At 44.2% G+C, this 26,966-nt stretch overlaps 1 protein-coding gene across 1 annotated transcript; it reads left to right on the top strand.

Annotated features, from left to right (window-relative positions):
* The first annotated feature begins 723 nt into the window (after nt 1-723).
* LOC135379105 (uncharacterized) lies at nt 724-25,046 on the top strand. Its single transcript, XM_064612359.1, has 9 exons — nt 724-785; nt 14,878-14,958; nt 15,028-15,084; nt 15,876-15,932; nt 16,224-16,280; nt 17,042-17,080; nt 17,606-17,644; nt 20,535-20,585; nt 25,004-25,046. Exons 2-8 carry the CDS (start codon nt 14,922-14,924, stop codon nt 20,570-20,572), a joined length of 324 nt encoding a protein of 107 aa, XP_064468429.1. The 5' UTR covers nt 724-785; nt 14,878-14,921; the 3' UTR covers nt 20,573-20,585; nt 25,004-25,046.
* Nucleotides 25,047-26,966: the final 1,920 nt, after the last annotated feature.

Raw genomic sequence — 26,966 nt, 5'->3', positions numbered from 1 at the left:
CCAGAGGGGCGTGGGTGTTCCCCTTCAGAAATGGTACCATTTAGTTTACTTTTGGGACAGGTATGACCGAGGGGAAATTCTCCCCCCACAAAATGTCCTCACAGAACCGCTCCCCACGTATTTTTCTTGATCATAATCGAGCACAGATCTTTATTCTCTTCACTCTACGAACTGAACTTCACCGCGTAGCACGTTTTGCTCGAATGATTGCCCTGAATGATGAGGTTGACGCTTCTGATTCCAAAAGAGAAGGGGGCGTACGCCTTTTTCCGGAAATTTGGGCCATCATAACTGACACAAAAAATGCGTACGCCCCCCTCTCTTTGAGAATGAGAATAATCCTATCTTTAGTGGCAATGGCTTGGGGCAGAGCGTGCTTTGTGGTGAAGTCAGTGTGTTCAAGTTCAGAAATGTGTTCTAGAAAATGATCTACAGCATGGGGTATATTTGGTATACCGGAGGTAAGGGTCGGTGTTGTATGTATTGAGTTGTGACGAATTCATATATAGTGAACAAATAAAATGTATTAGGTGTGACATTCTGAAACTTCCGACAACATTTTTCTCTGTATATCCATCCAACCGAGGTTTCTGCCGATGTTCCATAAACCGGCGTAGTGTACACAAGCGTATCAGAATACGAATATGCGTAGGAGTTGGTCTTCTCCAACCAATCAGCTCAGCGCACGCGAACTTCCTCCCGGATGAATCGGGGGTTTATAAACGACAGCCTTGCCTGCCAGAAGCAACAGTCGTCTGCAAAACTTGTGCTGTCGTCTGCAAACTGTAAGTCCTATTCTGCTCCTTGTCTACATCTCCAGTGTTAATTGGCTATCGATTTGGGTATACCTGGTGTTTCAGTTAAATCCCCGGGCATTTCGTGAACCGGTGCACCAATCGAATAACTTTCTGTTTTACAAGTATCTGTTCAATACCGCCCACAAGATTAGCACCGCTTGAATGGGCGGGAGGCGCTCATTATTTAAATAAAAATTCAAATGAATTTCGTGAAAAAAGCTAATTTCTAAAGCAGGGCGCGGTCGGCATTAAAATGGGTACTACCCCTTCTGGGACCTTCAGTAGATACCTTTTAGAGAAAAATCTGCAACCGAAGCAGGTCATTTGTTGCAGTAATTAATTGGTTTCGGTTTACGTATTTTTGTCGCGGCTGGTCGCGGCGAAGCGCAAAAGGACGTAATTCATTGGTGGACATAGGAGTGAAAGAGCGTCCTTTTGCGCTTCACCGCGATCAGGTGTGTTGGTGTGTTGTTATAGAATAACGGGCCCATGTGTTTGGCGTGAAAACCTTTTTTGTGTGTGTGTGTGTGACTGTCAACGAGCAGCCTAAGTGTTAAAGATAACTATTTCGCAAACTAGCCCAACGTGAAAGAGTAACGAACCGCGAGCCGCCAGTTTGTCCCTCAATGATAATCCTCGACATCGCTCGTCCTTCCAAGACATGGGGCACGTGCAGGTTTCGTGGGCATATGCTGGTCAAGCGCGATGTCCAACTGACCAAAAGCAGTAGAAAACAGGGAGGCCAGATTTGTATTGGGTAATTATTTGGGGTGTGCGTATCCCAATATTTTAAGTCGAATCGAAACCCGAATACCGAATCGAATATCGAATATTCGTGCAAAATTTACAGTATGTGACTTTTAACACTAAACGTTCCATTTTGTAGCCCATGGCCTTAGTGTAATTTTTCTGGCATTAACTATCACAAGAGAGACATGCAATTCTTCTGTTTAAAGCCCCTGCTCTTTAATTTTACATGAGAGTGCTTCCTGCTTTCCAAGTGAGCCTACACTTACTGGAGTACTGGAGTGGTCACCTTCATTTCAAAATTTTATGTCGGGCAGTAGCATGTTACACGGATGAGGCTGTAATTGCTTCAGACAACCACAGGCCATTTGTGAAACAAACGAATTGGCATCCTGCCTCAGCTTTACCATGAACACCCTTTAGTTTCTTTGCACTCACCCTAGGAAGTTGCACTACTGAAATTTTAGATGTAAAGGTCATCTTTAAGACACCCTTCTTGTTCGTGGGTGTAGTCATTATTCAAGAGTCCTAACTTTTTGAAGGCAACCTCACAGACATCAAATTAAAGTCCCTCGTCGGCACCGCTAAACTGCATGTGGGAGGGGCGCCACCCCTTCCACAGACGATGTCTACAAACCTAACCTTGGATAACGTTATCTTAGACTAAACACCGTCTCGCCTGTGTTAGTCCTGCAGCTATAGGGCAATTTCGTAAAGCAGGCTTCACCTCATGCACGGTAGGATCAGGTGAAGCCCACTTTCAGGCTGTGTCGTTCATATTCGTGGAATAGTCGAATATTCGAAAATTCGAATATTGGATATTCGATTCGGGAATCGAATAGTTCGAACGTTTGATATTCGACTCGAATTCGACAACTCGAATATTCGCACACCCCTAGTAATTATACAACCAAACGGCCAGTGTCACTTCTATAGCTCCCAAGTGTCACTAACCGTGACGTCACTCAGCCAACTGCTGCAGCAGAAGGAGAATCACGTGTAAAGCCACTGGTCTTAAAAGGAGACGAGAAATTACGAGCGTTAACGATGTTGCGAAAGTGTCGCGCTTCTCGCCAAAGCGCATGCACAACCAATATGAAACCAATCTGCAGCTCTCATGATCGAATCAATCACCTCAGTTGATTCACGGGCATTTTGTTGCCGTCCAAGAAGTGATTAGACAGGCAAAAGCAGTAGATAGAATAGCACAGAAGGTGTGGGTTCGAGTCCTACAGCCGGCTAACCTTTTCAGCCACTTTCATCTTTCATCGTTAATTTCTTAGGCAATTTGAGGCCTTGTTTGTATTTGTCCCTTCTATGTTGTTGCAGCCTCAGAACATCAGTTCTCTCATGTCGAAACCCTGCTTCATTCGTGCAGCTGTCCACAAGGAGTCACCATGCAAAATATTTCCGATCTGCGGCGTATTGTCATTGCGCAATAAAATTTATAAAAGACAGTCGGAGAACGGCAGTCGCGGCCGAGAGACACGACAGCTTCTACGCGTGACGTAGAATCGGCTCGGTGCCTTTTTTTCTTTGTCTTTTCATCTAGCCTCACGCGCCTGCATTCGATTGCATTCGATTGCCCTCTACACGTATACCATATGCCCATAAAATAGAGAGTGTGAACGCTTTCACGTTTTAGAGAGAATGAATTAAATCCTACGGTTAACCCACATCAGGTTTCGCTTTCGCGGTGACGTCACTGTTGTTCCCGACGTCACAATTTATTTATTTATTTATTTTATTTATTTACAATACTGTTGATCCAGCTTTGGATCGTTACAGTAGTGAGCCGTACACATGCCTTTCCAATTTACCTAAAAACGTAGGCATGCTCTGTTCGGCAACAATTGGTTCAGGAAGGATGTTCCAGTCGTGTACTGTCCTAGGGTAATATGAGTATTTGAACACATCGGTACGGGCCTGAAATTCCTGAAGGGCCGTACTATGTTTGTGTCTTGAAGGCTGACTGTCGGCAGCTAAATAGGGAGAGTAAGGGTTGTGTTTACGTAACAATTGCTTAAAGGGACTATGAAACGATTTTTTTTCTTCGTTTCGTTCGAAAGAAGACATTTTTCTGAGTCTAGAACCGAAATTTTACTTTCGTCGCGCGAGCGGATTTCTCGGGAGCGAATTTAAACGGAGCGGCGAAGGGAGGACAGCTGGCGCCGCGCCGTGACGAGCTGCCGAGCGGAGACACAACGGGTAACTTGACGCGACCACGGCCGGCTCAGCAACACGTCATCGTGACGTGTTGCCGAGCCGAGGAATCCCGCCAGGAGCATGCGCCGTAGGATCCCGCGTATGCGTTCATCGGGAGTGGAAATCTCCATGACAGCAGCTTTCGCGCGATCCGCAGATTTCGGCAGTGGCGGCAGCCACAGCGCGAGCTCGCGGCATTACTTGCCATTGTGCAACACCGGTGACGTAACGGGGAACCGAAGAGCGGTCCGTACAGTTACACCATCGGCAGGGAAATATGCGCGGGAGAGGAGGAACGCGGAAGAGACATTTCCAGCGCGCGCTCCTCGCAGAGTGGAGCGATTTCGTCCGGAGAAATTTGTGGCATATTAGTTTCCCTGCGGGAAGAACAGTTTCCACCGAAAAAAAGTATGGGGGTTCGGGAAATTTCATAGTCCCTTTAAGTCGCTGTATCTTGAAATATAACTCAATTGGGGGCAGCCCCGCCCGTCCACATAAAACAGATGCCGAGGTTGTTGATCTGAAATCCTTATAAACAAATCGTGCTGCTTTACGTTGCACACTTTCCAGTTTCTTCTTATGAATGGCAATATGTGGGTCCCAAACTGTGCAGGCATACTGAACCAACGGGAGAACTAAGTAATTATACGCCGTTAGTCTAACATGCGGTGTGCTTATGCATAACTTACGTCTGAGCTGGAACAGCCTTCGCAACGCTCTCTGGGCAACAAAGTCAACATGAGTACTCCATGAAAGATTCGACTGGAAATAGACCCCAAGATATTTAAAGGAACTGACCTGTTTTAACAAGACATCATCGACATAGTAGTCACAGGATAGCCGGCGTTGTTTTCTTGTCACACACATATACCGGGTGTTTCAGTTAAATCCCCGGGCTAAATAATTCGCGAACGGGTGCACCAATCCACGAACTTTCTGTTTTACAAGTATCTGTCCGATACCACCTACAAGTTGCACACCGTGTGAATGAGTGGGAGGCGCTCATTATTAAAATAAAAATGCAAATGAGTTTCGTAAAAAAGCGTAACTTTTGAAGCAGGGCGCTGTCGGCATTAAAATGGGTACTACCCCTTTTGAGACCTTCAATGGACACCTTTTAGAGAAAAATCTGCCACCGAAGCGGGTCATTTGTTGCAGTAATTAATTGGTTTCGGTTTACGTATTTTTGTCGCGGCTGGTCGCGGCGCAGCGCAAAAAGACGCTCTTTCACTCCCTTATCCATCAATAAATTACGTCCTTACATTAATGAATGACACCAATGAATTACACCAATGAAATACGCCCTTTTGCGCTTCGCCGCGACCAGCCGCGACAAAAATACGTAAACCGAAACCAATATATTACTGCAACAAATGACCCGCTTCGGTGGCAGATTTTTCTCTAAAAGGTGTCCACTGAAGGTCCCAAAATGGGAAGTACCCATTTTAATGCCGACAGCGCCCTGCTTTAGAAGACACGCTTTTTGACGAAACTCATTTGCATTTTTATTTTAATAATGAGCGCCTCCCACTCATTCACACGGTGTGCAGCTTATAGGTGGTATCGGACAGATACTTGTAAAAAAGAAAGTTCGCGGATTGGTGCACCCGTTCGGCGAATTATTTAGCCCGGGGATTTAACTGAAACACCCGGTATACTGTTTTGTTAACATTTATAGTTAATTGAGCAAGTTTGCACCACCCTGCTACACAGTCTAAAGCTCCGGACAATGCAATCTGATCATCAGGGCAAGTAATTTTTCTATAGAGGACAGTGCCATCTGCCCATAGAGACGTAAATTCACTCTATAACTACTGACGTCGGGAATATCACTGATGTACAAGTTAAACAACAGCGGACCGAGCACAGATCTTTGCGGCACCCCGGAAGTTACATCCAGTAGATCTGAATTTGACGTTCCTACCTGTACAAACTGCTTCCGGTAGGCAAGATAAGACTCGACCCAGGTTAAAAGAATTCCGTTTTTCAATATGCTTTTTAATTTGGTCAGTAATTGGAAATGAGGAATCGAATCGAAGGCGCGTTTGAAATCGATGAATATTACGTCAACCTGCTCTCCGTTATCTACAGTTTCAGCCAAGTCGTGATGAAATGCTGTTAATTGTGTAACTGTCGAAAAACCTTCTCTAAAGCCATGTTGCCTGAAGCCTAGTATGCCATGTTCCTCTAAGTATGACATAATGTGTTTGTAGAGCACGTGCTCCATTAATTTACAAGAATTGCATGTCAGTGATATTGGTCGATAATTGGAAGGAAGTAACAGGTCACCCGACTTAAATATCGGTATAACCTTGCTTAGTTTCCAGTCATCTGGAATCTGGCCGGTCTCGTGTGATTTGGAAAAAATTAACTGCAAATATCTAGCGCACCACGGGGCGTATCTGAACAGAAACACATTAGGAATATTGTCAGGACCACTACACTTTTTAGTATTTACACTTAGAAGAAGATTAAGAACGCCATCAACAGTAAACTCTGGATTTGAGATGGGGGCAGCTGACGGTTCGCAACAAATTCTTAAATTGTGATTCTCTTTAGTGAAGACACTCAGAAATTTTTAATTAAACAATTACGCTATCCTCTGTGGGTCTTCAATCCCCTCCTCATTACGGCGAAGTCTGATGTCATCTTTGCGTTTTGGTGACAATTGTCGCCAAAATTTGGAAGGCTCATTTTTCATAAAGTTACTAAGCGTAGTGGTGAAGAAAATTCGTTTAGCATTTTTTAGCTCAATTCTCAGTTGATCCTTAAGGCAGATCATTCTTGATGTTAGCGCCACCGAATTCACTTCCTGCCTAAGTCGCTTTCGAGTTCGGGCTATTCTACGTTTTAACGGGATGATTTTCCGGTTAATCCAGGGGTTGTGCTTTGCAGTCTTCTTGCAGCACTTCGGTATGATTTGGAGGCATTGAACGCTTAAACTCGCGCCATATTTCATCGACCGTAATATCACTTAACGTGCACTGTCTCTGAAATAATTCAACATTGTCCTCAAGGTAAACGAGTATTTCGTTGTCTGGCGCTTGACTGAATCTGTATACAGCGATTGTTTTGTTCTCTGTTGATTCTGCACAGGTATTTACACTTGTATGAACCACCACCATCTGATGGTCCGATATACCATTTTCTACTGTACAGTGAGATTCCACTAGAACGTTGGACACAAACACAAGATCAAGAATGGAGTGTTGGCAATCTGTAACCCTTGTCGGTTTGTCAACAAGTTGTGTCAGGCCATGTAATACACTCATATCCAATAATCGCTGAGAACTTTTACGATCTGAAGAACCAATAGAAAATTGCGACCAGTCTATTCCAGGCAAATTAAAATCTCCGGTTATTAAAACATTCCGAAACGACCTTAGGTTAACAGCTAGATAGTCATTAATGCGATCCACGTAAGAGACATGTGAGCCTGGTGGCCGATATACGTTAATCACAAGCAGTGACATAGAGCCGTACTTTAAGCGACAGCAAACGGATTCAACATCGTCAATACAATCAATTTCCGTACAGAAAATGTCACGTTTAACAATAAGAGCAACTCCCCCGACTCTATTATCCCGGTCTTTTCGAAACATCCTATAACCGGGTGGTAATATCTCAGCGTTATCAACATCTGGTCAATTGTGCAAGAGTACACAACATCGGCGCTTGGTTGAGGGGCAAAATGATATTTTCAGGCCAGACTTGACCCATTTGGTTTAATAACTTATTTTATTCCCAGCTATGTGTGGTATGACATTTGTGATGCAGGTGTCGTGACTGTAAATCGGAGAATCCCGCCCGACAAATGTTTATGCTGTGTTTGCCAAATCTGTGACTACAACGAGGTCGATACTTTAAGAAACACATAATTGTCTCTTCAAAAAGCTTTTTTTACTGCACCGAGCTTTTATCGGGGACGATGGATACTGGCTGCCTGCGACTGTTTTAGGAGGTCGGTCTCCGCAAACTCGTAAGACGACACTCGCGTTGTGGTTTCGTTCCTGTCTTCACGATGCAGTAAACAACACCTATTGCCTCATCCTTCAACACCGTCACACACGCAGTAACCAGTCACTGATAATAAAAGGCAGGAATGCGTATTGAGAGTACGGGAACGCACAAAGCACAACACACAGCCTGCCGACGGGGAGCAGAGCCAGCCAAGCAGACGCCAGAAAGACCGGAGGAAAACGCTCTTGGGCGTCACCATTCTTGCAAATGCGGCTTTCAGTCGGGGGCAAAAGATGCAAGTTGAAAATTCCATTATAAATTCTCGGAGCTGAATACAAACGAAATATTTTGCATGGTGGCATGGGAAGATATAAAGAACCATCTGATAAGGCCTATGCACTTCACATGTGGGGCCCAGACTGTCCGTTTCATCTCCGCCGCTGTGATGTTTCTGCTGACGAGTTACGTGGGCCTCTAGCGATTCACCGCAATTGTTGTATCAGTTGTATTTATTTATTTATTTACCCTCAGGGCTTAAAGCATAGAAGAGGCGAGGGGCATAGGTTACAGTGTTGGTACATAGGTTACACCTAAGACATAAATATCTATTAACAGAGCAGTTGTAATTGAAAAACTGTACTAAACTTACAAAGGTTACAGAACTATACAAGCCTACAAACAACATGTATAAGTGATTTGGTAGTATCAGCATGTTAATAAGTATAGATCTAACCAAACTATGACGGTGATATTAATTAACAACGACGTGAATGATTATTGCAAGTGTAGGTGATCATATAAGGCCTTTTTGAAGTTAGAACTCTCTGAAATCGAAGTTATAAAACCGGGGAGGCCGTTCCATTCTTGGGAAGTCTTAGGCAAGAAGGAGTCAAAACATGATTTGGAACGACAAAATGGAACTTGCACCTTCTGCCTATGGTCAAGTCGAGGCGAGATGTAGGATGGGCGCGATAATAAAGAAGAATGCGGTACTTGATTGTGGTAGTAAATTTTATGAAACAAGGAGAGACGTGCTGCCGTCGTCGTCACCAATGGAAAGTTTATGGTGGACGCCCGGCGTCGCAGTTATATTTACGTGTTGGCAATCTGACAAGAAAGCAAGTGCGTTTTGGAGTGCGACTGTGATATTTGGAAGATGTCTGTTGCTCGACTTGTTTGCACGAATTATCGCACAAAATTGCGTAATCTAATGTTTTTGTTTTGCCTTGTTTCAACCCCTCGTGTTCTTGATTATCATTATCAAAAATCAATTCAAAGCAGCATCGTGCTTTCTAGCGACTTTGATTTACTCTGCAATTCGTGGTCTACAGACGGGACGGGCTGGCTATATTTCCTTCTGTCGGAAGACTTGTTGTTTGCCTAAGAATATGTTTCACGCGAGAATTTGTGTTTTACGAGGTATTCAATGTTGAACACGTCGTAAATCCGAACAGTTAACATTAACAACTACCATGCCTACAGACACTAAACTGTAGCGTATTCTTTAAGAGTATTCTGCACATCGTATTTATTTCAGATAACTGTTTGTTGTTTAACACACTTATTGTTCAACCAGGTTTCCAATACCTTTAATACATCCATAACCAGGAAACGGAGGGACACAATCCGACGACACCAGTTCGCGTGCGTCATTGTCAACATATATTATTGTGTTACATAAGCTTGAAGTCACAAGTTGAGGTACTTGGAAAGAAGCGAAAAGCCCCAGAAGTCACGTAGCATGCCCTATAATTTGCATTTAAAAAACGGTAAGTGCTTGGCACTATTTCCAATGAACTGCTTTATGGTCTTGTGGTGGTTTGAGAGAAGAAAATGAATCACACAGTACGCAACTCCAGTTCCGGTGAGTGTAAAAGGATGTACTCCACCTGAGTAATGATTATAAGATAAGGAACAAAAGTCTGCACCTCTTAAAGGCATCCTAGCTTATTCAAATATCCCCCTGAGTATCATATTTGTGAACATGATGAAGCAAACTGAATAAATCAAATAATGAAACAAAAGAAAAAACTTGTGAACAATATACAGAGCCGGAATGGCAAGACAGTTCTGCAAAGAGGAATCTGGAAGTAGACTGCACAACATTTGTCTGCTCTGAATAGTGGGAAACAATGATCATGCTGTCTCACCTCAGGGGTATCTGCTCTGAATAGTGGGCTGCAGTAATCATGTTGTCTCTTCTCAGGGGTCCCACGCGCCACTGTGGAAGTTACCTGTAAACATGAAAGCAGATGAGTGAAGACAAAAGAACGGAGACATATGTTCAATATATTGCATAAATATTCTGTTAAAGTATGGTTTCTAAGATCCTGCTAAATGATGTCTGCTGTTATCAACAGTGCACCACCTGAGTTTAGTGACTAGATTCGAAGAAAGCGTTTCATGCGGGCGATTGCAAAATGTTCGCGTCATAGCTATGTCGAGGGGATTTTTCAAGCAGTTCAGCATCGTACCTGTTGTAAATCTCCTTGAGTATAGATGCCATCAGACATACAGGACAGTAGTAAAAAATGGAAACAAGGATTTCTTGTCTATGGCGAACCTCGCACCGGAAACGAAGACATACCCTACAAGGAGCGACGTCGCATCGTTAATACCATTCAAGAGTACAGGGTATCGTGACCAAAGTATGTCTGTAGTTTTACCGCGGATATTAAACCAAAATTTCTTTTTCCCTGGTCGTGAAATACCAAACACAAAGATGTTAAAACAATGCGTAATATAAACCTGTCGTTTATTTAGTATTGTAATTTATTGACTCATTCTTTATGATGTACTTTTGATGTTTATGGTGTACCGGTGTTGTTTTTCTTGTGTTTTTCTTCTATGCTGGGTGGTATACATAGCTTCTTGTGTTCCTTGCGTGCGCGTGCGCGCCGTGTTCTATATATGCTTTTTTTTATCTCAAATTACGGTTGTATTTGCTTTCTGTCAGCGTTCTGCACTGTATTTAAGGGGTCTGGACCCTTGCCAAGCTAAGCACTCTTACTTTTTGCTCCAGTATTTTTGCTCCTGTATTTTTTTTTCTCCCTCTCTCTTCCTCATGTGTGCCGTAAGCGGCCGCGAGGTTCAAAGTCACGCAGATGAGAATTAACCCATTTACGCAATCCTGAAATCTGTGATACCATTTGGACCACACGGACTGAGAGATCTTTGTTAGCCCCAATAACGAAGAGTATCCACACTTTTGCGCCGTTTAGGTGGATGTTCTTTCCCCGGTGTGGACAGGTATTGTGATGGTGCTACACCTTGACTGAAACCAAACTGAGTTCGTTATCCAGTACGTTCGGAGAATTCAGCGTCCCCTCGGTAATTGCAATCATGGAAATGTTCGCTACAAACACGAGCAGCCGGCGGCACCGAACCGTCTTTCCATTCAGGCGGTCCGATTGCTTGGTGGCATCAAAAGCTGTCCGTCTCGTCACAGGGAAATATATGACATTGGATGCCGGGCGAATGTTGGCGTGAATTAGAGCAAACAACCATCCAATATATTTTCGTCATGTCGGCGAAAACCACAGGATGCGACTGCGACCATCGCGCCGAAGCTGGCGTCATGGAGGTTTCCACTGTCGATGAACGCATACGCGGGATCCTACAGCGCATGCTCCTGGCGGGACCACTATACGTCACGATGACGTTTCGTGGACACGGCCGTGGTCCCGTCAAGTTGCCCGCTGTGTTCCCGCGCGGCAGCTCGCCACGGCGCGGCGTCAGCCGTGCTCCCCTCGCCCCTCCGTTTAAATTCACTCCCAAGAATACTCCTCGCATGACGAAAGTAAAATATTGGTTCTAGGCTCAGCAAAATGTTCTCTTACTGACGAAAACGAGAAAAAAATCATTTCATAGTCCCTTTAAGATGATGTTGATATTTGGCCGAAATAGGCGGAGAGGTTGGTCTCAGTTATGAGGCTCGCTGTTGTCCGTACCACAGAGGTGGACGACGTCCTCTGCCGACTTCTAAGGGAGCTGTCTGAAGAGTCTGAGGACAACCTCGGACAGTGCGACCTGCACCGTGATTCGAAGCCTGGTACTTCCCAGCCTGCAGTTTTGTGACGCAGTTATGAGGACACCCAATCAAATGAAGGGGGTGATGGCTACTAGAGGCCACTGAGTCACTGGTGCCATAGGGAAAGAGTAGCAGTCAAAACGAGACAAACCCAATCAGTGTCCGTCAGGAATCACAGGAGAGCGCTAATAGTAAAACAGGGGGATGCAGGATTGTTTCCCAGGCCCCTAGAGGAGCTTTCACATTTAACGGGACCGAGCTTGGGGTTACATGAAGGGACAAAAGACAAACACCAAGCAGCTCAAGTCGGCAAATGGCCCTTCGTTACCAGACCACATAAACTGTATGGGAGTACAAAACGTGGGGAAAATCATAAAGAAACCAAGGACAGCTTCAAGGGCTGATGAACCACACTGATACCTCACTGACGCAATCTGCAGACGATTAAATGGCTGAACTGTCCCTCGGCTGACGCTTCCGTTTTGCTTGTTGCAGTCCACCAATAATGAAGGTTTCATTCTGAAGAGGTTCACAATTTTAGCGTAATATCGAGTGAGCGGCTAGAATAAGTTTTTTCTATGCTGACCTAGCCTTTCCCAGCAAACCATATACATCCCAGGTACATCCTGGCGATATCGCAAATTGGATGTTACGATATCCATGGGAGTTTCACAGAGAGCCGGTTTACGTAGAACCTAGATCCATGAGACTGCCAGATTTCTACGGTTTTCACATCCCAGAACGGTCGCATAGACATCTATTCTGGATATTTGGATGTTCCAGGGATATTTTAAAATGTATGCTATTGTTGTGTTGAATCAATTTGAAATTGATAGTGATTGATTGTTATAGCAAATGAATGCTGTACACACTAATTAAACAAAAAGGCATCTGCTTTTGGCAGCACACCCCACTTGGGGAGGGGTCAACTTTCGGCCATAATCCACGACCAATGCAGACCGCGCGATAGTAAATGAGCTTTCGCCTTTCACCACACTGTGAAAAAAAGGGTGGCGTCACGGCTTCCTAAAGGGAGTAAATGGTTTCTCCCAAGGAACACTCCCTTTTGGAGTAAAAGTTACACCCCCTATGGGGAGTAACATGCTACTCCATTTGTGGGGTATAACGGTGACACCCATTGCAGTTTAGAGTCGGAGTACAGGGGAGTACAAATATAGTGCATGGGAGTGACTTCCAAGTGGGGAGGGTAACAGGCACAAAATGGAGTAGCCAACTTAAAAGAGGGAATCAGAATTCTAAGCACAGGAGTGAGTTCTAAGTGTGGGGAGTAAGTGTGGGGAGTAAAATGGAGTAAGAGGAAGGACAAGAATTATGGTCGAAGGAGTGAATTTCGAATGTCGGGAGTAACAGAAATTAAATGGAGTAACTTATAGAGAAGGGGAGTAAAAGTGAGCAGTTACTCCCCCGTTACTCCCTTTTTTAGAGTGCATGTGAGACGCAGGCTCCCTTTCTGGCCCTTCCGCCACGTACGCGGATACCAAGTGATACTAGACCGAGCATATACTGAAATATAAATTATTGGAGTGCGTTCATCACTGTATCGTGGCGTATAGCGTTTGCAACGGTGACAATTAATGTCATTGCAGTTAACTTGAGAGTCTGCAAACGACGTCAGCGTATAGCTGCGAAGATTCCGTACACTCCATCCAGGCAGATATCGTGTTTTTAAGTCAAGCTACCATCTATAATGTGATTACTTGGAAGATAAAGCAGTAAACCTTTTAAATCTTTCTCCGTTCGCTTATGCCTCGCCACTAAAGGTCACGTGTCCTAAATATCTCTGAAAAATAACGTGCGCGCTCGCCTTTCTTTTTACATCTATCAAATGTCCCTAGAGAGTAAGACACTTTTCGAAGTCCCATTGTGGACGTACAGGTAACGTCGCATAGACGTGGCGGACATATACGGCGTGTGCGACCTTTGTGGGACGTAGACTTAGAAATGACTGAGCCGGTACAAGTGTAAACGAACACCACCCTCTGTATCACCTTTGCTTCCTAACTCAGCGAAGGAACAAACAAACAAAACATGTTATCTCAGTGTTGCTGATATAGCGTCTTGTCGCTATCGGTATACATGCCTTTCTATACCACTTCTATAGTTTGTTGCCATCTCGTTGAAACGATATCCGGTTTCGCAGAAAATACGCCCTGTGCCAATCATTACGCCAATTGTTAAAGTTATCGCTCCTTATTTGAGGAGCGAGAGGTCCGTATACGCCTTTTTATGGCAATCTAAATTGTCACAAAAAAGCATACGTCTTCCTTATACTTCAAATCAGGAAAGTGAAAGATGAAAGTCACTGAAAAGGTTAGCCAGCTGTAGGACTCGAACCCACATCTTCTGGATTACCGGTCCAGGGCTCTACCAATTCAGCTAAGCTAACACGCCTTCTCAGCGACATCCGTGTTAGCTTAGCTCAATTGGTAGAGCCCTGGACCGGTAATCCAGAACATCTGGGTTCGAGTCCTACAGCTGGCTAACCTTTTCAGTCACTTTCATCTTTCATGGTTAATTTCTTAGGTAACTTGAGGCCTTGTATGTGATTGTCCCTTCTGTGTTGTTCCAGCCTCAGAACAGCAGTTATCTCAAGTGAAATATGTCATTCTGCATGATAACTGTAAGGACCGGAAGCCTTTGTGGCACCGGAAGTTGTGACTGGGGCTTGTTTACGTTTATCCGGGAATGTCGTGTAGTACATAGTGGTAATTCTGTCTTGTGGTGACAAGACAGGAAGGTGGGTATGAACAACCTTCTTCCCACTGCACTCTTAAAAAAAGGCTGTACTTTAACTCCCTTTTTGCTTGCCACATATATTACTCCCTTTTGAAGAGTACAATTACTCTCAACAAAAGAGTCGCCACACTCCCACAAGGGAGTAACGTTACTCCCTTATTCCCTACGGGAGAGTAATGTTATTCTCCAGTAGGGGGTTAGGGCGTAACCCCTGATCCTAGACGGAGTGAAGAGACTCCTTTTTTGAGAGTAATTGTACTCTTCAAAAGGAAGTAATATATGTGGCAAGAAAAGGGAGTTAAAGTACTCCCTTTTTTTAAGAGTGTGGCTAGGCGTATTCTTAAATTCTGCTAATACTTAGCATGTGCATCTTTCTAATAGAGCGCTGAAGAGCTGCTGAATACGGTGAAGAGCATCCTCCAATCATGAAGGTCTTTCTCCTTTTTCTTCTCGTCATTGGATGTGAGTATCCACGGCAACGCTTACGAAACGTGTCCACATGTTTACAATGCCGTAATTATTCCGTTGCAGTGGCAGTGGCTGAAGCCTGGCTTACAGATATTCGGGCCAGTAGAAGTGCTGATCCAGGTATGACTATACATTTTACACATCTATCGTCGATGGATACCACTAATCAGGTTCCCCAAGGTCGCCATTTTCCCATGTATTTGCCCCTATCCCGATGCGTGCAATGCCGGAGGCCGCCCTTAGATACCCCATTGTTACTAGACGTTGGCTTGCGTTTGATTGTAGCGCGCTAAAGATCCAGTTGAAGCACAATTCAAGCCAGGCCAAGTCACTGAATGAGAAATGGACGACTGCGCCTGCGGCGCCCACTGGCGGCGCCTGGTACGACAGGTACGCTATGTGATGCACGCAGCCGTGCACTAGATCCTTCCGATCGCTCAACACGTTTAAAAACGGGACCAAAAAGTGAAACACGTCACAGAAAGTTGTTATACGCGTTTTATTTGGACATATAAAGGCTAGATTCATTCGCAGAAACAACAAAAACATTTTGCCGCTAAACTTAGCGCGCTGAAGTGATCCGGAACGGCAACAGTGGGGTATCTAGTGGCAGCCTTCTTCGTTGCAAGCTTTTCCGAGGTGAGTTTGGGGGACCTGCCACTAATCTACTGAACTGGTTTCAGTGAAAGGACCTTAGTCGGCTGCCTCAATGTTTCTATTGGGGTTTAGGACCCTCATTGGCTAAATAATACTTCTTAGTCCGTACAGTTTCTCTTTCCTTTACATTTTTCACTGATATAGAAAAAGAAGCGAACACATGGGATCGTTCACACCTTCTGGGAATAACGGCACATAACGGCGTTTATGAAACACGTCCACATGTTTACCATGCCGTAATTATTCCGTTGCAGTGGCAGTGGCTGAAGCCTGGCTTACAGATATTCGGGCCAGTAGAAGTGCTGACCCAGGTATGACCATCATTTTACACATCTATCGTCGATGGACACCACTAATCTACTGAGCTGGTTTTAATGAAAGAACCTTAGTGGGCTGCCTCAATGCTTCTATTGGGGTTTAGGACCCTCATTGGGTAATAATACTTCTTAGTCCATACAGTTTCTCTTTCCTTTACATTTTTCACTGATATAGAAAAAGAAGCGAACACATGGGATCGTTCACACCTTCTGGGAATAACGGCACATAACGGCGTTTATGAAACACGTCCACATGTTTACCATGCCGTAATTATTCCGTTGCAGTGGCAGTAGCTGAAGCCTGGCTTACAGATAGTCGGGCCAGTAGAAGTGCTGATCCAGGTATGACCATCATTTTACACATCTATCGTCGATGGACACCACTAATCTACTGAACTGGTTTCAATGAAAGGACCTTAGTCGGCTGCCTCAATGTTTCTATTGGGGTTTAGGCCCCTCGTTGGGTAATATTACTTCTTAGTCCATACAGTTTCTCTTTCCTTTACATTTTTCACTGATATAGAAAAAGAAGCGAACACATGGAATCGTGCACACCACCTGGGAATAACGGCACAACACTTTCCACCATTCTTTTAGTTTAAACCAGATCCTTTACTTGGTGTACACTCTTAAAAATGAACTTCACCGCATAGCACGCTCTTAGCCAAGCATAATCTCGAATGACAACGTTCTCGCCCCTGATTTGTTGAAAACGGAAGGAGGAGCCTATTTTGTGCCCATTATGCACGGCACAAAATAGGCTCCTCCTCCCGTTTTCAACAAATCAGGGGCGAGAACGTTGTCATTCGAGATTATGGTTGGCTAAGAGCGTGCTATGCGGTGAAATTCATTTTTAAGAGTGTAGTCTCATTGAGAAGGAGATACAATGGCAGACCTGTTGATTTCACTCTTCAAAGCCTCGAGCGATGTATTTCCTAGTAACACTGTAAGCTACTGCAGAGTAAAAACTTTTAAACAGAGTTAAACAGTTACTGCCATTAGATAGAAAGCGGAAACTTGTTCAGGCTGATGTGAATATGGCGTTTACAGTTCAAAATGTCACTGATACCGTTAACCGTATCACTGGTGATTAAAACTTCCAGCTCATCCCAGGCGCTGGGGTCCTACACGTGCACCTACCGGTAAGAATATCATTTTACACTTCGATCGTCGATGGATACTAGTAATATTGTGAACATCTTCTAATGAAAGAACTTTAGGGGCGTCATACGCCATGTTTCTACAGGTTCTATAGGACCCTCATCGTATAATAATAATCCTTGCACTAGACAGTTTCTGTTTCATTAACATTTTTTCACTGGCATAGAAAAACATGAGAACACATGCAATCATTCGCGCCCCCTGCAAATATTGGCACCACCATTTTCGTCGATTCTCTTGGTTTAAAATAACACCTCTAGATGGTGTCGTATCATTAAGGGCGGAAAATAATGACGAGCCTGTTGATTTACTCTTCAAAGACTCGAGCGGTGTATTTCCCAGCAATACTGTGAGCTACTGCAGAGTTAAATCTTTTAAACAGAGTTAAACAGTTGGTGCAATTAGGTGGAAAGCGGGAAGCTGTTTTGGTTGATGTGAATGCGCCGTTTACACTTCAGAATGTCACTGATAACATTAACCGTATCCCTGGTGATTAAAACTTCCAGGTCGTGCCAGCCGTTGGGTCCAAAGAAGTGCTGATCCCGGTAAGAAAATCATTTTACACGTCGATCGTCGAAGAATACTAGTAATATTGTGAACAGCTTCTAATGAAAGATCCTTAGGGGCGTCTGGCGCCATGTTTCTATAGGGTCTATAAGACCCACATTGGATAATAATAATCCTTGCTCTGGACAGTTTCTCTTTGATTAACATTTTTTTCACTGGCCTATGCCAGTGAAACACGAGAACACATGCAATCATTCGCGCCCCCATGCCGCCTGTTGCAAAAAAAATCAGAATGTGATACATTTGCTTAATTTAAAAAATAGTAATAGTAATAATAATTCAGTTTACGGAGAAAGTATACATACAGTCAAACTCCTTTATAGCGAACACCTTTTTAACGAGAATACCACTACAGCGAATTTTTTTGCGGTCCCGCTGGAGCCCTATAGGTCCAATAATGGACATCCTTTTTAACGAAAATACCTTTACAGCGATTTTTTTGCTGTCCCCTGAGTTTCGTTGTAAAGTAGTTTGACTGTATATGATTCTTTTTAAAGGGAGACTCCGACACCAGCACGTGTTGATCCCTTCACCAATCCTCACCGTAGCACAATTTACCGTCCACAAGTGGTTCAGAGAATTTGAAAAGGAATATTTTCCGTTGAGTGATTAGGCGCTCCTGCACGGAAACGTAGTCGGCAACACTGGGCTTAAGCACACCGATATTTCTTCGTGGAGGGATTTCGGTATAGGCTCTGCTTTTACCGGCGGCGAAAATTTTAGAACAAAATCGGCGGAGCGGATGACTGGTCGTCCGTATGCCACGAAGCAGTTACAAAGTGCGTGCCCCCCCCCCCCCCCCCCCCCCCCCAAACTAGGCTGGCGGCGCCACGCGAGACCGCCGGTGAATTCGTGCATGGTACAAGTAGGAGAGGGAACATTGCGAAGTTTCGGTTTCGTTTTAAATTCCCAGCCCTTCTGGGGCAACCGGCCAGCTCGCGACTGGTAAACCATGTTTGTTTCTTATTTCTCAAGTATGTATCCAACTTGATTACACGGCCGTTCTAATTGTTTCGGATTGTCCCGGAATATCCTCCTTTGAATGTGATTTATTTAACATATTGTTCATCGACTACAAGCTATGCATAAACTCCCTCAGTCCGAATTATTTCCATAAATCTAAAGCAAGAACCAAAAGGAAAACCATAGTACTTTTAAACGCGTGTTGTAACCGTTTCAGTGCAGGACAATGTAAACAACGAAACAAGAAAACACCCGTCGGTCAGTGAGGCTTTCCGCGGACTCCGGAGGCTCCAATTTGAAAAAGACACGTACAAACGTGGTTGGTGGATTGCCAATTTGAAAAAAGAAAGGAACAAACGTGGTTGGTGGATTGCCAATTTGAAAAAAGAAAGGAACAAACGTGGTTGGTGGATTGCCAATTTGAACAAGAAAGGAACAAACGTGGTTGGTAGATTGCCGATTTGAACAAGAAAGGAACAAACGTGGTTAGTGGATTGCCAATTTGAAAAAAGAAAGGACCAAACGTGGTTGGTGGATTGCCAATTTGAAAAAGAAAGGAACAAACGTGGTTGGTGGATTCGAAAGATTCGATTCGCCGTTCTGACCAATGGGATTCCGATTCCCCAGTCTCGAATCCCTCCTCAGGATTCGTGGATTTACTTGACACATCCCTAATTCATTTTACACATGGATCGTCGCTGAATAATAGTAATATATACGGAACAGCTTTCAATCAAAGAGCTAGCCTGCGTCGGCTGACTCCATCTAGGACCCTCATTGGATAATAAGAATCATTACACTACACAGTTTCTCCTTTTCGCTGACATAGAAAAATGAACGAAACACACGCAATCATTCGCGCCCCCTGGAGAAGAATGACAGACCACTTTCGTCCATACTCTTGGTTTAAGGGGGAATCACTTCTTCATAAGTCTATGAGCGATTTTCGTTCGCGTAAGACACATGAGCGCCCTAAACTACCATCTTAAGATTGGTACTGGCGTGTTTTCTTAGCTTTTCTCTAGCCAGTGACGTATTTTTTAGGGGGCAAGGTTGAGCCGTTGATTTTAAATGAATTAAAGTTCGGGTGCGTCTCGAACATGTGCTGCCATCTCGTTAGAGTGACGCACACTAAAATATTTGCGAATTCGGGCTCAATACAAATCAACGGATAGTCCTGGAATTCTATAAAATGCGTCATTGACGAGGGTAAAGCAAGGAGAGCACGACAGTGCTTCTGTTTTGACGATATTTTACGCCGTTTCTGAGCGGTGTGCGAACAAACATTCTCTGTTGTCTTGCGCAGAAGTCATTCCCCCTTAAAGCAACTCCTATAGATGGTGTCGTTTCCTTAAGAAGGAAAAAAAAAAACAATGGCGAGCCTGTTTCTTCAACGCCTCGAGCGATGTACTTCCCAGTAACACAGTGATCAACTGCAGAGTTAAACTTTTTAAACAGAGTTAGCTTAAACAGACTGAAACAGAGTTGGTGCAACTTGATTGCAAAGCGGGAACTTACTCTGGCTGATGAGAATGTGCCATGTACAATTCAAAACGTCGCTGATAGCGTTAACCTTATGCCTGGTTATTAAAACTTCCAAGATTATTACCGTTAATGATGATTCATATATACTTCTCAATGATATGATCGATATCACTGATTATCAGTCATGTCTTATCCACTGATTACGCCAGAATAACGTCTGTGATATGAAAGCGGGACGGCCGTGGTATTGGGTCATTGCGACGCAACTGGTTTCATCATTATCGATTGTTGATGACATCGTTATTGAGGTCATTAGGACGTCATTGGCTGTAAGGTTAATCTCCTCACTACTGACTGTTCATGTCAACGTGTCTGCAGCAAAGACCACATGTTTACCGTACTGTAATAATCCCGTTGCAGTGGCAGCAGCTGATCCCGCGAAGTATGGGCACGGATGAAGTGTTGAAAGCTGTAAGAACATCATTTTACTTATCGATCGTAGATCAATACTAGTAAAGTGGAAATGCTGGTGGTGGTGATGATGATGATAGATGCAATATCCAAGTGGTTGCGTATCTGAAACAAAGGAGCGTAGTCAGTCAGTCAGCATAGATTGTTACATGAGAAGTTATCCAGCAGAGTTTTGTATTAAAAAAAAAGAATAAGATAGAACATAGCACGTGGAACATACACTCTTAAAAATGAACTTCACCACATAGCACGCTCCTAGCCAACCATCATCCCGAATGACAACGTTCTCGCCTTAGATTTGTTGAAAACGGGAGGAGGAGCCTATTTTGTGCCGTGCATAATGGGCACAAAGTAGGCTCCTCCTCCCGTTTTCAGCAAATCAGGGGCGAGAACGTTGTCATTCGGGATGATGGTTGGCTAGGAGCGTGCTATGCGGTGAAGTTCATTTTTAAGAGTGTAGTCATACTGCACCGTCTCGCGTTTTCTCGGTGTGGTTCGAGACTGTCCTTGGATGCACGTACTAGACCATGTTGTTCCTGCCTTCCTCTTGTGTATTTACATCGTGCGTGATTGATCACTTTGGACGGAGCGTGCCATTTGGGAGCGTCCGTATATGACCCGGGAAAGCGCATGACTTTTTCGCTGTCTGAGAATGCATCACTTATGGACGAGCAATAATAGTGATACGCGCGGGACAACTGTCAAAGTAAGTACCTCAGTCTATTCCTTCCGTTCCTCTGCTTAGACCAACCGCATCTTTCCGGCGTCGGATGTGCCTGACTGTATACCATAGCCCGCACAAAAGCGACGGCTAAGGCGCCGTCTTTTTTTTTTCACCGAAAAACGCCGAAAACATTACATCGGTCCTCTCTAGATGAAGCAACGAGCCCATATTCTTCGAAGAAACCATCTCCCCATTGGGGGGGTCATTATTATAGTTACGTTTTTCCAACAGTTTTTCCAACACACCCTCCGTGCACGGGACTCTGAATAAACCACTGCGTAAATACACTGTTGAAACAGAACTTCACCGCATAGCACGCTTCTTGCCAACCGTCGTTCCGAATGATATTATTCACTGTCCTTATTTGCTGAAAATGGGAAGAGGCTCCTATCTGGGACGCTTTTATGCTTGTCCCAGGTAGGCTCGTCCCCCCGTTTTTGAACGAACCATTACACAGCGTGATAAGATTCGCCATGGTGGTTGGCTTGGAGCGTGCCATGCGGTGAAGTCCCGTTTTAACTGTGCGGTCGACGCGGACCAGTTTTCCTTTTACCGGCTGAGCTCACATTTTTAACGTCGCTCGAAGTTCTGCCTCTTCCGACGAGGCAGCTTACGAGGTGTGTGGCCGTGCAAAATATTTTTTGCAAAATATTTTCTCCCTACGGTGCGTTCTAGGTGCGCAATCGAGTTTACAAGAAAAAAATAAAGAAATAAAAACGAAAAGGCGGAGAAAGGAGCCGCCCACACGACTCTCCTGCGGCTTACTGGAGGCTCCGTGCCTAGTTCCTTTGTTTTATTTTTTTTTTCATTGCACGTTAAAGAACCCTCAGGCGAGCGTAAGCAATCCACAGACCGAGCCCTGCGGCGTCGCTCAGGAGCTCAGTTGTCGCGGGACGTAAATTGTTATCGTCATCATCATCGTCATCACCATTAGGTTTCATAAATTTGCTGCAGCAAATTCACTAAACCCAGGCAAAACGAAGGCTTTACATATGTCTTCATTTCCCGCACGAACCTTTTCGGTGCTTACTTTGCGTGCAAGATTGACGCGATAAATTCGAAAGGTTGTGATGTAAAAGCCAATTAAGGAATTGTAGTGCATCGTGAATATTCAACTCACGTTTTAGAAAGTGTGGTATCAACAACCGCATTGTTTTTTTTCTCCCCCCTCTCTCTCTCTGTCTCTCTCATTTTTGTTTATCAAATTCAATAGACCTCCTCCCATGAAACGTCACCGTGACATGATCGTGACGTCGATAGCATAACGAAACCGAAACTATGTGGACCGAGACCGTAGTTGTTTCACCACCCCGATTCCATGACGAATGTCGGAGGTGGCTTGCAGAAAGAGCTGTCGAAACGGATGAGCGTAACATGGTAGACTGAAGCAGAGCAAGGCCATACAACTAAAATAGGAAATTATATATATATATATATATATTTTTTAAGAAAACCATCAGATCGTATATGAGTTGGTCTTTCTTATTACTTATCCTCTGTTTTTTAAGCTATAGTGATTCCAGTCTCCAAGTTGGCGGCGCTGTTGTGCCGTTTGACGTCCTTTGTTGATAGACTGATAGGGGTCTATTACCAAAAAGAAAAGCTTATTTTGCAAAGCAGAGAATAACCTTCATGAAAACTTGATAATGGAGAATGCGCGGGCTAGCTGGTGTAACATGGCGATGGAGGTGATACTCTCCACTCTTAGTTATGAACTTCAAACCACGCTCCTAGCCAGCCATCGCCTCCGAACGATATCGTTATCAGTCCTGATTTGTTAAAAACGGGAGGCGTACGCCTTTTTTGCAGGGAAAGGTAACAGAAACGGTAACAGAAACGGAAACGGTATTATACGGGAATTATAGCAGGTAACGGTAACAGAAACGGAAACGGATATCACACAGTTAAAATACCTGAAACAGAAACGGAAACGACAATAATTTACGGTAATAATTCGGGTACCACAGGACCTGAATTATTCCAACTCTTCACCATATCATGTAGATAAATTTATGAAATAAACCTCAATGAAGCAAACTAAAATTAACTTAAGAACTAAAACTAAAGTGAACTATCAAACTGGAGCATATAAGTAGTATACAGTAAATAGAAGAAGCACAGTTCTTATACGCGTATGGTGACCTGGAACTTGCAAGCGTGAGTAATATTCCTGGAAACCATGTTCATATTAGCTATTCACAGAAATCACTTGCATATATGTGTATTTTGAATAAACGTTGTCTCTTGTATGCATGTATCCCTAGAGTCCTCAAAATAGACTTCAGAACAGAGAGGGATTAAGTTTTGTCACGGTCTCAATGGCCTTTAAAAAAAAAGACAGAAAATAAAGAAGGAAAACAAAAAGGCTGGAGGTGGGGCGGTACCGAAAACCGAAACGGAAACGTAACGGAAACGAAAGCAACAATGGTGGTAACCGAAACTGAAACAGAAACAAATAAGGGCCAGTGACGGAGGTGGCAACAGAAACGAAAAAGATTCCGTTACCTTTCCCTGCTTTTTTTATGACAATTATGAGCAGCACAAGTCTCACAAAAAAGGCCTCCCGTTTTCAACAAATCGGGGCAGACAATGATATCGTTCGAGGCGATGGTTGGCTATAGGAGCCTGCTATGCAGTTAGCTTCATTCTTAAGAGTGTGGGACAAGGAGCAAGAAGATGACACAACACAAGTTCTCGTGAAGAGCAGAATGTTGAAATTCTATTCCAAGCCCCTTTAAAGGCAAGTAACTGAGAACAGAGCAAGACAGTGCAACAAAAGGGACGTTTCACGCAGTTTCTTCCACTTTTTTTTTTTGTCACGTAAAACACACGAAGCATCCTTTTTCACGTCGTTCGTTTCTTTTCCAAGGACGACACCAGGGTGTAGGTCCGTCTATAATATGATTATGATTCGAGAATTTATGTCGCCGTCTTCCTCGTTCATTGTCTGAGGACATTCCTCCATGGTTACCAGATTGCATTTCTTGAGCATTCTTGGAAGGGGAAAGATATACTGGACGACAAATATGTTGTTTACGGCAGCGACGGTGAAAAATTTGGAGTGACAGCATGTGCGAGTAGCCGTCGAGAGTGTGGGAGAACGCACACCCTCCCTCCCTCTCTTTTTTTTGTGCTTTCATCGCCGTGTCATCCAAGAGAGGGAAACGGAGGAGAGTTTTCGTGTGCTTAGCGGCTCAAGACATCCTCTAGCCATATGACAACTCAACACGTACCCGCAATGTTTTCAAGTCCAGCCTCTCCTACTCCTGCATCAAAAGATGGCAGCATAAGAAAGGACACCTCTCTGATTCTTGTCAACGCGGCACTCTTCCTTGTTCAATTTGTAGGCGGACGCAGCCGGTGCTTTGAAAGGACCAGCAAAGCATCCTGTCGTCAGTGGCATCGGTTTAAGCAGAAATTATGTTTCTTTTTGACCTTTTGTATGTTTTAACCTGTGTGTTAGAAAAAATAACTGTGACCAGTATTTTTGTATTGCGTCTATTATTATTGCATTATAACCATCTATTGTACGACACGCAAACTAAAGCATGTACATGAGACAAGCGATGTTCTGCTCGCATGTTCATGCCCTAGACCGGTAATCCAGGAGATGTGGGTTCGAGTCCTACAGCTGGCTAACCTTTTCAGTGACTTCCATCATTCATCGTTAAAGCATGTAATTTGTATTTTCCAGGGTGATGACAGACAATAAAAGCACCAGCTGATAAACCTCGAAATGATTTTCTCGTTACCTTCATATCAGTACGGAACCATACAAGGAAACAGCACGCGGAGAGATCACTAAATCGAGTGCTGCTAATTTCAGTGCGCACAGCAACAGTTTGCGACGACTGCAATGCATGTACATTGTAAAGTACATAATAGAATGTCTATAAATGTGTTAGTTGAACATCTGCTGCTCATAACACGGGCGAAGAGAAATGATCACTCTTTTAGGCTGCGCTGCTTAAAGGAGCATGGAAGTGGCATACATTAACGTAACTCGAAACCCTGCTTGATCTATGAAGCTGTCAACCGGGAATCACCATGCAAAATGTTTCCGCTCTGCCGTGTATTGTCACTGCGCAATAAAATTTACAAAGGCAGCCAGAAAACAAGACACACGAGCCCACCGTGACGTAGAAACTGCTCAGTGCCTTTTTCATTCGCGCCTTTTTCTTCTTCTCGGCTCATGCGCCGCTGTACATGATTGAGCTGTGTCGTTGGACATCACTGGTCACGTGCCTGAGGCCGTGATACGTCACCACGACTTCTCATTTGCCGATGCCCTTTTCGTATGCGGAGAGGTTTTTATTTATTTAGGACGTGCGGAAGAGAGCGTCTAGCGTCTAGCTAGTGCACCTGCGCCCTACCTTTCACCGAAGCTCATTTTATTGGTTGAAGATGATCTTGCAGAAAAAAAAAAAAGATATTTTGGGGGTCACTTCGATGCTCCTTTAAAATTTAGAGATTGGAAACCTCGCATAGCGCAAAGACGGTGCTCCTGAAGCACCTAAGGCAACGACGAGCCTCGGGGGACGGGCAGCTTTATTGTGCAAGGGGGGCTCTCATATTCTGGAGCAGTCATCCAAGTCATCCATTTCAAGTGTTGTGAACACGACGGTCCGTCATCCACTTGAGGTAAGTGGCGCTGAGAGGAAGGATGTGGCCAGAGGGTAGGTTCTCGAGGAAAGTAAATCAGGTAATGGGCCTTGTGCAAGAAAATGTAGAGCGCACTGGCTGACTTCGAACATGTCGAATCAACGAGAAACAATCGAGGACGCTCTCCGTCTCCAGCGAAGTCTCCCGACATGGTATTTTTGATATACGACGAGCTCCTTGCCCCAGGTATCGTTAGAAAATAGCCGAGGGCAGTATAGTGAAATCTGCTTTCAGTTCTCGAGATCCTGTGAGTGCCTGAGCACAGAAAGCGTGTAGAGTATTTTAACTATAGTCAGTGACAACTTAACTCCCGCAACTGGGACCGTCCACTCACCGGTGGAAGGCTCCTGTGATTGGCCAGCACAGCCTTTGCACGACGCCCCCGCTCCGTGATGTAGTGCCGTCTCTCTCACTCTCATCGCTTACCCAAAAAAGACCGAATGTCTTCTGGATGTACGAACAATATCCTAACGGGGTCGTACGTCCGACGGATGTTCTGAGGACATCCATCAGACGTACGCATTCGTTGTACGTACATTGTTCGTATATCCAGAGGATATTCAGTGTTGTTGGGGTTAGTTCCCACTTGGTCGCACCGCAGTAGATTCGCGCGCACGCGGAGCGATTCTGGTGTTGGAGCGGGGTGAATTGTATGACTAATGTCGTCACTGATTATAGACAGTTTTTGCGTATTCTGCAGGGTACTGAAATGCAATGATCAGAAATATGAGGCATTCCCAAATCAGAGATTATTCTTACTAATGTCAATCGAGTGAACAATTGAAACAAGCACAAGAGATTATTTATTTCAGTGAGTAACTTTCCAACTCATAGAAGATCAATCGAGTGAACACCTGAAACAAATCTCTATACACAAGCTACTGCAGGTATGGTGCATGTATGTGTTGAAATATAAAAGACAGACCGCTAAAAAAATTTATCGAAGTTGAAAAGTTGAGCAGTTCCTTGCCATAGTTCAATCGACGTTTTTTCGG

Source organism: Ornithodoros turicata, chromosome 1, assembly GCF_037126465.1.
Source record: "Ornithodoros turicata isolate Travis chromosome 1, ASM3712646v1, whole genome shotgun sequence".
Lineage (NCBI taxonomy): Eukaryota > Metazoa > Arthropoda > Arachnida > Ixodida > Argasidae > Ornithodoros > Ornithodoros turicata.
Note: the sequence above shows the minus strand (reverse complement) of the source record. Positions and strands in the feature narration are given on the sequence as shown.

What these genes read in the sequence shown, in the direction of transcription:
- LOC135379105 (XM_064612359.1), top strand. Translation starts at nt 14,922, where the DNA reads ATGAAGGTCTTTCTCCTTTTTCTTCTCGTCATTGGAT. An exon ending in CAGTAGAAGTGCTGACCCAG is followed by an intron (nt 15,933 to 16,223) that starts GTATGACCATCA and finishes ATTCCGTTGCAG; the next exon opens with TGGCAGTAGCTGAAGCCTGG. An exon ending in TCCTACACGTGCACCTACCG is followed by an intron (nt 17,081 to 17,605) that starts GTAAGAATATCA and finishes TAAAACTTCCAG; the next exon opens with GTCGTGCCAGCCGTTGGGTC.